Source organism: Dendropsophus ebraccatus, chromosome 5 (genome assembly GCF_027789765.1).
Source record: "Dendropsophus ebraccatus isolate aDenEbr1 chromosome 5, aDenEbr1.pat, whole genome shotgun sequence".
Lineage (NCBI taxonomy): Eukaryota > Metazoa > Chordata > Amphibia > Anura > Hylidae > Dendropsophus > Dendropsophus ebraccatus.
This window is the reverse complement of record NC_091458.1, coordinates 150,403,779-150,414,705: the sequence shown is the minus strand read 5'-3', so window position 1 is coordinate 150,414,705 and position 10,927 is coordinate 150,403,779. Positions and strand designations below refer to the sequence as shown.

The 10,927-nt window shown below is 45.8% G+C and overlaps 1 protein-coding gene across 1 annotated transcript; it reads left to right on the top strand.

Moving 5' to 3' along the window:
* The first annotated feature begins 6,506 nt into the window (after positions 1 to 6,506).
* Positions 6,507 to 8,463, top strand: ID3 (inhibitor of DNA binding 3). Its single transcript, XM_069972628.1, has 3 exons — positions 6,507 to 6,880; positions 7,003 to 7,071; positions 7,848 to 8,463. The coding sequence occupies exons 1-2, from the start codon at positions 6,578 to 6,580 to the stop codon at positions 7,057 to 7,059; spliced, it is 360 nt and encodes a 119-aa protein (XP_069828729.1). The 5' UTR covers positions 6,507 to 6,577; the 3' UTR covers positions 7,060 to 7,071; positions 7,848 to 8,463.
* The last annotated feature ends 2,464 nt before the right edge of the window (positions 8,464 to 10,927 follow it).

The window sequence follows — 10,927 nt, the reverse complement described above, 5'->3', positions numbered from 1 at the left end:
CCTTACCGCCCGCACCATAACCATCCTCACCGCCTGCGCCCTAACCATCCTCACCCCCATACCATAACTGTCCTCACCGCGTGTGCCATAACCATCCTTACCGCCTATACCATAACCATCCTTACCGCCTGCGCCATAACCTTCCTCACCCCCTATACCATAACCATCCTCACCGCCCGCGCCATAACCATCCTTACCGCCTATACCATAACCATCCTTACCGCCTGCGCCATAACCTTCCTCACCCCCTATACCATAACCATCCTCACCGCCCGCGCCATAACCATCCTCACCGCCCGCGCCATAACCATCCTCACTGCCTATACCATAACCGTCCTCACCGCCTGCACCATAACCATCCTCACCATCAGCGCCATAACCATCCTTACCGCCTGCGCCATAACCATCCTTACCGCCTGCGCCATAACCATCTTCACCCCCTATACCACAACCATCCTTACCGCCTGCGCTATAACCATCCTCACCGCCTATACCATAACCATCCTCAACGCCTGCGCCATAACCATCCTCACTGCCTATACCATAACCGTCCTCACCGCCCGCACCATAACCGTCCTCACCGCCCGCGCCATAACCATCCTCACTGCCTATACCATAACCATCCTCACCGCCTATACCATAACCATCCTCACCGCCTATACCATAACCATCCTCACCACCCACGCCATAACCACCCTCAACGCCTGCGCCATAACCATCCTCACCGCCTATACCATAACCACCCTCACCGCCTATACCATAACCACCCTCACCGCCTATACCATAACCATCCTCACCGCCTATACCATAACAATCCTCACCGCCTATACCATAACCATCCTCACCGCCTGCGCCATAACCATCCTCACCGCCTGCGCCATAACCATCCTCACCGCCTATACCATAACCATCCTCACCGCCTGCACCATAACATCCTCACTGCCTGTACCATAACCATCCTCACCGCCTATACCATAACCATCCTCACCGCCTATACCATAACCATCCTCACCGCCTGCGCCATAACCATCCTCACCGCCTGCGCCATAACCATCCTCACCGCCTGCGCCATAACCGTCCTCACCGCCCGCACCATAACCATCCTCACCGCCTGCGCCATAACCATCCTCACCGCCTATACCATAACCATCCTCACCGCCTATACCATAACCACCCTCACCGCCTATACCATAACAATCCTCACCGCCTGCGCCATAACCATCCTCACCGCCTGCACCATAACCATCCTCACCGCCTATACCATAACCATCCTCACCGCCTATACCATAACCATCCTCACCGCCTGCGCCATAACCATCCTCACCGCCTATACCATAACCACCCTCACCGCCTATACCATAACCATCCTCACCGCCTATACCATAACCACCCTCACCGCCTATACCATAACCATCCTCACCGCCTATACCATAACCATCCTCACCACCCACGCCATAACCATCCTCAACGCCTGCGCCATAACCATCCTCACTGCCTATACCATAACCATCCTCACCGCCTATACCATAACCATCCTTACCGCCCGCACCATAACCATCCTCACCGCCTGCGCCCTAACCATCCTCACCCCCATACCATAACTGTCCTCACCGCGTGTGCCATAACCATCCTTACCGCCTATACCATAACCATCCTTACCGCCTGCGCCATAACCTTCCTCACCCCCTATACCATAACCATCCTCACCGCCCGCGCCATAACCATCCTTACCGCCTATACCATAACCATCCTTACCGCCTGCGCCATAACCTTCCTCACCCCCTATACCATAACCATCCTCACCGCCCGCGCCATAACCATCCTCACCCCCTATACCATAACCATCCTCACCGCCCGCGCCATAACCATCCTCACTGCCTATACCATAATCGTCCTCACCGCCTGCACCATAACCATCCTCACCATCAGCGCCATAACCATCCTTACCGCCTGCGCCATAACCATCCTTACCGCCTGCGCCATAACCATCTTCACCCCCTATACCACAACCATCCTTACCGCCTGCGCTATAACCATCCTCACCGCCTATACCATAACCATCCTCAACGCCTGCGCCATAACCATCCTCACTGCCTATACCATAACCGTCCTCACCGCCCGCACCATAACCGTCCTCACCGCCCGCGCCATAACCATCCTCACTGCCTATACCATAACCATCCTCACTGCCTATACCATAACCATCCTCACCGCCTATACCATAACCATCCTCACCACCCACGCCATAACCACCCTCAACGCCTGCGCCATAACCATCCTCACCGCCTATACCATAACCACCCTCACCGCCTATACCATAACCATCCTCACCGCCTATACCATAACCATCCTCACCGCCTGCGCCATAACCATCCTCACCGCCTGCGCCATAACCATCCTCACCGCCTATACCATAACCATCCTCACCGCCTGCGCCATAACCATCCTCACCGCCTGCACCATAACATCCTCACTGCCTGTACCATAACCATCCTCACCGCCTATACCATAACCATCCTCACCGCCTATACCATAACCATCCTCACCGCCCGCACCATAACCATCCTCACCGCCTATACCATAACCATCCTCACCGCCTATACCATAACCATCCTCACCGCCTATACCATAACCATCCTCACCGCCTATACCATAACCATCCTCACCGCCCGCACCATAACCATCCTCACCGCCTATACCATCCTCACCGCCTGCGCAATAACCATCCTCACCGCCTGCGCCATAACCATCCTCACCGCCTGTACCATAACCATCCTCACCGCCTGCGCCATAACCATCCTCACCGCCTATACCATAACCATCCTCACCGCCTGCGCCATAACCATCCTCACTGCCTATACCATAACCATCCTCACCGCCTGCGCCATAACCATCCTCACCGCCTGTACCATAACCATCCTCACCGCCTGTACCATAACCATCCTCACCGCCTGCGCCATAACCATCCTCACCGCCTGCGCCATAACCATCCTCACCGCGTGTGCAATAACCATCCTCACCGCCTATACCATAACCATCCTTACCGCCCGCACCATAACCATCCTCACCGCCCGCACCATAACCATCCTCACCGCCTGTACCATAACCATCCTCACCGCCTATACCATAACCATCCTCACCGCCTATACCATAACCATCCTCACCGCCTATACCATAACCATCCTCACCGCCTATACCATAACCATCCTCACCGCCTATACCATAACCATCCTCACCGCCTATACCATAACCATCCTCATCGCCTGCGCCATAACCATCCTCACCGCCTGACCCATAACCATCCTCACCGCCTATACCATAACCATCCTCATCGCCTGCGCCATAACCATCCTCACCGCCTGACCCATAACCATCCTCACCGCCTGACCCATAACCACCCTCACCGCCTGACCCATAACCACCCTCACCGCCTATACCATAACCATCCTCACCGCCTATACCATAACCATCCTCACCGCCTATACCATAACCATCCTCACCGCCTATACCATAACCATCCTCATCGCCTGCGCCATAACCATCCTCACCGCCTGACCCATAACCATCCTCACCGCCTATACCATAACCATCCTCATCGCCTGCGCCATAACCATCCTCACCGCCTGACCCATAACCATCCTCACCGCCTATACCATAACCATCCTCACCGCCTGCGCCATAACCATCCTCACCGCCTATACTATAACCATCCTCACCGCCTGACCCAGCCATGAAAGGGTTACCCCGGTGTGTCAGGCTGTTTATAGGAGCATTAGAGGTAACACACAGCTGTATTGACTCTCTTCCACCTTGCTCTCCTATAACCGCCCTGTGTAGATGCAGCTATGCATACAGAGGCGGGGACACTGGCGGCTGCCTGGGAACGGACGGCCTGATCCGGCGCCTTTAAGCGGCAGCTGTTTGACAGGAGCCCCGCCCACTTCTCGCCTCTAGCTGGACGGGCCTGCGGTTGCCTATGGAGACGCGTCCCTAGCGGGAGGGGGACTGGGCTGTGACGTCACGGGCTGGCGCCAGGCTGTCTGCGAGGGGGAAGAGAGGGAGGGGGAGGACAATGTTCACATCCAAAGCTGTGTACACAGAGGCGGCTATGCGGAGACATTGTGTGTGGTTGTCACTCCGCACAGCACTCAGCTCTATGGGGAGAGGATTATCCCAGAGAGCGAGCACTGGGGCTCCTGATTATATAGATACACTGTATATACATATATATATATATATATATATATATATATATATATATATATATATACATATATATCGGGATACAATGTCTGACCTACCTACCAATAGGATACATATAGATAGATCAGTACTCCCACCATGCAGAGCTTTCCTGCTGGGAGTTGTAGTTCTCTCTCTATATATATATGTAATGTGCAGGAATCCAGCAGCCATAGAGCCTGAACCTGTATCTATGTGTGTGTGTATATGTATATATATGTGTGTGTGTGTGTGTGTGTATATGTATATATATGTGTATGAGAATGTATGTGTATATATATATGTGTGTGTGTGTGTGTGTGTGTGTGTGTGTGTATATGTATATATATGTGTATGAGTATGTATGTGTATATATATATATGTGTGTGTGTATGAGAATGTATGTGTATATATATGTGTGTGTGTGTGTATATATATATATATGTGTGTGTGTATATATATGTGTGTGTGTGTATATATATATAATGTGTGTGTGTGTGTAGGATTCCGGCAGGGGGGAGCCCCCGGTCCCCCGTCTGTTTTGCTCGTTCAGTTCCCAGCCTCTTCCCTCCCGCTCCTCACAGGATAATATTCCTGACGCCAGAAAGTCTGGAGGTCAGAGAGGGAGGAGGGGGGGAGGGGAGCGGGGAAAACGCAGCTACACAGGCGGATTACAGGACATTGTACCAATAGTATAATCACACTGGTCGGGTGTATGGGGGGCCCGAGAGCCCGACCACCGGCCCTGCTATTACTGCTGCATCATTATATATATACAGACTTATAATCATATATATACTGTATACACTCATTACCAAGGAGGCAGTATATATATATATATATATATATATATATATATATATAAAAACACTAACACATAGTCATATAAATATATTATATATTAAATATATTATATACACTATATATATTACCAATTACCATTACTCCATGTGATGGTACTCCTATATTATACTCCATGTGATGGTACTCCTATATTATACTCTGATGGTATTCCTATATTATACTCCATGTGATGGTACTCCTATATTATACTCCATGTGATGGTATTCCTATATTATACTCCATGTGATGGCACTCCTATATTATACTCCATGTGATGGTATTCCTATATTATACTCCATGTGATGGTATTCCTATATTATACTCCATGTGATGGTACTCCTATATTATACTCCATGTGATGGTATTCCTATATTATACTCCATGTGATGGTACTCCTATATTATACTCCATGTGATGGTACTCCTATATTATACTCCATGTGATGGTACTCCTATATTATACTCCATGTGATGGTACTCCTATATTATACTCTGATGGTACTCCTATATTATACTCCATGTGATGGCACTCCTATATTATACTCCATGTGATGGTACTCCTATATTATACTCCATGTGATGGTATTCCTATATTATACTCCATGTGATGGTACTCCTATATTATACTCCATGTGATGGTACTCCTATATTATACTCCATGTGATGGTATTCCTATATTATACTCTGATGGTATTCCTATATTATACTCTGATGGTATTCCTATATTATACTCCATGTGATGGTACTCCTATATTATACTCCATGTGATGGTACTCCTATATTATACTCCATGTGATGGTATTCCTATATTATACTCCATGTGATGGTATTCCTATATTATACTCCATGTGATGGTACTCCTATATTATACTCCATGTGATGGTACTCCTATATTATACTCCATGTGATGGTATTCCTATATTATACTCCATGTGATGGTATTCCTATATTATACTCCATGTGATGGTATTCCTATATTATACTCCATGTGATGGTACTCCTATATTATACTCCATGTGATGGTATTCCTATATTATACTCCATGTGATGGCACTCCTATATTATACTCCATGTGATGGTATTCCTATATTATACTCCATGTGATGGTACTCCTATATTATACTCCATGTGATGGTATTCCTATATTATACTCCATGTGATGGTATTCCTATATTATACTCCATGTGATGGTACTCCTATATTATACTCCATGTGATGGTATTCCTATATTATACTCCATGTGACACTGCGGTCCCCGATCCCCGGCCGGGCGGCGATCAGCCAGCTGTTATCTCCATATTACAGGGAGGAGAGGGGGGGGGGCTGTGCGGGGGGAGGGAGGGGCTGCGCCTATATATAGGGAGGGCGGCCGTGTGTGTGACAGACACTCAGCCTGAGGATACAGCAGCAGCCGAGAATACAGCCCAGGATACAGCAGAGCATACAGCAGCAGCCTATCCCCCTCTATAGTGGAAGCAGCCGAGCTCTGTCCTCCCGGAGAAGCCATTGCCGCCATGAAAGCCATCAGCCCGGTGCGCTCTATGACCAGCTGTTACCAGGCCGTGTGCTGCCTGTCCGAGCAGAGCCTGAGCATCGCCCGCAGCAGCAACGGCCACAAGGGATCCGAGGAGCCGATCGGCCTCCTGTACGACATGAATGACTGCTACTCCAAGCTGCGGGAGCTGGTGCCGGGCATCCCCCAGGGCAGCAAGCTCAGCCAGGTGGAGATCCTGCAGCACGTCATCGACTACATCTTCGACCTGCAGATAGTGTTGGGGGAAGAAGAGCAGGAGCACAGCTCCATCCTCTCCTTACAGGTGAGCCCTCCGAGATGGAAGCCCTATGGCAGCCCATTGTCCCTAACCGCCTCCAGTAACCGCACCATGTCTGCCGCAGTGTGAACACGGTCCTAATGGTAACATCTGCTTCTCTGTTACAGAAATCAGACTTCTCAGAAATGACAACGAAAGGAGATGCCAGCAGCGTCTGTCACTGACCAGGCTGAATGGTAAGAAGCACTCTCCTACCCATCTATTATACTATTATATTGTACTTCTAGAAGGGGGTTTCCAGTTACTGCAAGTAGTAGAGAAATGTGTGTGTGTGTGTATATATATATTTATATATATATATATATATATATATTATATATATATATTATGTGGTGTGTATGTAAGCAAGAGTGTGTGTGTGTGTGTGGTGTGTATGTATGTATATATATATATAATATATTATAATATGTGGTGTGTATGTAAGCAAGAGTGTGTGTGTGTGTGTATATTTGTGTGTGCACAGAGAGAGAGATAACGGGGAATTATGTGTGGTGTTTGTGTAAGTATGAGTGTGTGTATAAATAAATGTGTGTGTGTGTGTATATATTTAGAGTGATAATGGGGAATTGTGGGTTGTGTATGTAAAAAAAAATATATATATATATATATATATATATATATATATATATGAGAGATAATGGGTTGTGTGTGTATTTCAAAGTAAATAAATATTTTTATATTTTAATTATATAAGATATAATATAATTTATATATATATATATATATATATATATATATATATATATATATATATGAGTATGGTCTGTAGTGTCTGAGTTGCTGTGGCAGGCAGTGAGTGTATGGAGCAGAGTGCTGCCTGCTGTCACTGAGTGGCTGCTAGATGTTATCAGGCCTAGGGGAGGTGCTGGCTTCCTCTCAGGCGCCGCGCTGTCTGCTCCCCCTCCCTCGCTGTGACTCACATTCACATACATGCATATTTCTCTTTCTGCAGGTGTGGGAAATTCATGAGAAGAAAAAAAAAAACTTCTTTCCATGAAGCAACAGATTTGAAGATGGAAGAATTTTAACTCTTTCAAAAGCAGCAATAAGAAGAATTTAAGAGACTGTTCCCTCTAACTGCATTATGAGACCAACCCCCCCATATCCACAACCGAATGCTGCAACCCCCATAGACCAAACCTCTGAAGTATTATTCTATTCCTGTAAACTTCTTATTTTTTTACATTCCTCCCGAATGTGGACCAAAAGCCATGATTCCTCCGCCATGATTCCTCCGCCATGATTCCTCCGCCATGCCCCCCATGTACTGTCCCCCCCAGCCCGACCTCCCAGGACGGAGGACATCAGTGACATGTTCCCCTTCCATTAAGAGCTGTATATTATTTTTTCTACATTGTATACTTTTTTATGCCTTCGTCTATTTTGTAAGGACATAGAAGAAGAAGCCTTTAATCTGTGGCGCTGACCCCAGAATATCCCTCTCTCTAAAGTAGAGAATTATGTGTTGGAACTGCTCAGTTTCAGATTGTTAGATAAAAAAGGAAACTTTTTATAAAAGTTGTTTAATTCTTGTTTGTAAATAATAAACATAAATCTTATTTTTACTACTTTGATGTTTTGAAGTGACTGTATGGGGAGTGTGTGTGTGTATGACGACTGTGTGTGTGTGTGTGGTGAGTATCTGTGTTTATGTATGGTGAGAGTGTGTGTTTATGTATGGTGTGTGAGTGTATATGATGCACAACGAGTGTGTATTTGTGTGTGTTTATGGTGTTTGTGTGAATGGTGAGTGTGTGTTTATCTATGGTGAGAGTGTGTATGATGTACGATGAGTGTGTTTTAGGTGTGTGTGTGTGTGTGTGTATGGTGAGTGAATGTGTGTATGATGTACGATGAGTGTGTATTTGTGTGTATGGTGAGTGTGAGCTCCTCAGCCTGGGGGGGTGGGTGGGAAAGGCAGATGTAATGTTCCTACAAAGAACAGGTATACATATACTGCACTTGTATCCTCAACCAATATAAATGCTATGGAATCCTGGATAGATAGATATATATATATATATATATATATATATATATATTTATTTATTTAGTTGCCCCGCTCATCTCTCCAACTTTATATAAAATACTTGAGTAATATAAGGAATGATTTTAAAGTCCTGTAGGGAACCTCGGCTCTCCAGCTGTTGCTGAACTACAACTTCCATTATCCCTGGACAGTTGAAGCTTTAGCTTTGTCCAGGCATGATGGGAGTTGTAGTTTTGCAGCAGCTGGAGAGCTGAGGTTCCTTATCCCTGCTGGTAGGGGAACAGTCCTGAAGTCCCGGTGCTATATACATAATAATGTGTAAGAGTAATGGAAGGTTATGGCAGGAATCTGGTTATGTCAGGTGGTGGAGTCTCCTGCACTGACAGTATGTGACCCCCTCCCTCCCTCCGGCCTTTCTATAAGGTACAGTCCTCTATCATGAGCACACAAGAGGCAGGTGGCCTATTCTGGGACTTGTTGTTCTACAGCTTAGAGTCATTTGTTGCTAAAGATGTTTTTACAATTGCTCCAATGCTCTACATCTATCTATCCGTCCATCTTTTGACATCTATGGCTATGTTCACACTTAGTATTTCCACCAGTCTTTTTCCAACCAAAATCAGAAGTGGAAATGACAGGGCAGAATTACAATGGAAAGATTTGCACAGTTTATTATTTTTTCATCCCACGCCTGGTTTTAATACACTGGGGGAGATTTATCAAACATGGTGTAAAGTGAAACTGGCTCAGTCGCCCCTAGCAACCAATCAGATTCCACCTTTCATTTTCCAAAGAGTCTGTGAGGAATGAAAGGTGGGATCTGATTGGTTGCTAGGGGCAACTGAGCCAGTTTCACTTTACACCATGTTTGATAAATCTCCCTCTATGTGTGAATATAGCCGCTCACATATGTATATTTGTCATTCATCTTTTATCATCGGCTTATATTTTATCTTTGTAATCTATCTTTATTATCTATCACATGTTTATATTTTATCCATCTCAATCATCTATTTACTATCTATCAACTATCTATCTATCTATCTCTCTATCTCCTACCTATCTCCTATCTCTCTATCTATCTATCTCCTACCTATCTATCTCCTACCTATCTATCTCCTATCTCTCTATCTCCTATCTATCTATCTCCTATCTATCTCTCTATCTCCTACCTATCTCCTATCTCTCTATCTATCTCTCTCTCTATCTCCTACCTATCTATCTATCTATCTCCTATCTATCTATCTATCTATCTATCTTTCTATCTATCTATCTATCTATCTATCTATCTATCTATCTATCTATCTATCTCCTATCTATCTCCTATCTATCTATCTCTCTCTCTATCTTCTATCTATCTATCTCCTATCTATCTATCTATCTATCTATCTATCTATCTATCTATCTATCTATCTATCTCTTATTTCCTATCTATCTTCTGGCTGCCAGTTCTTTCCTTCCATCCTTTTGGCTGATGCTGTTCCGCACATACAGTATCATGTAGGCCCTATGGATGGGAGGTAGCGTCCTTGTACTTACCTATGAATCCTGGTAAAAGCCATAACACAATCTGGATGTACATAATAAGCAGCCCCCCCCCCCCCTATATGATACAGGACACAGTCATGCTGCGGCATCGGGCAGTATTAGCAGCGCTCAGTAGTAGTACCAGAACCAGCCTTATATGTATACGCGGAGCAGGAATTTGCTGGATCTCTATTATTCTGAACTCCCAGAACATTCCAGGCATTTCTCAGGATTAATCTATTTATTTTTATATATTCCACATGTTTCTACTCAAGTTTGTAAGTTTTTGGGTTCAGGAGTGATGGTAAAGTAACCAACTAGAGGAGTGTGTGATGTGTAACACAACTGATGGATATTACACACTAGAGGAGTGTGTGGTGTGTAACACTACTGATGTATATTACACACTAGAGGACTGTGTGGTGTGTAACACTACTGATGTATATTACACACTAGAGGACTGTGTGGTGTGTAACACTACTGATGGATACTACACACTAGAGGAGTGTGTGGTG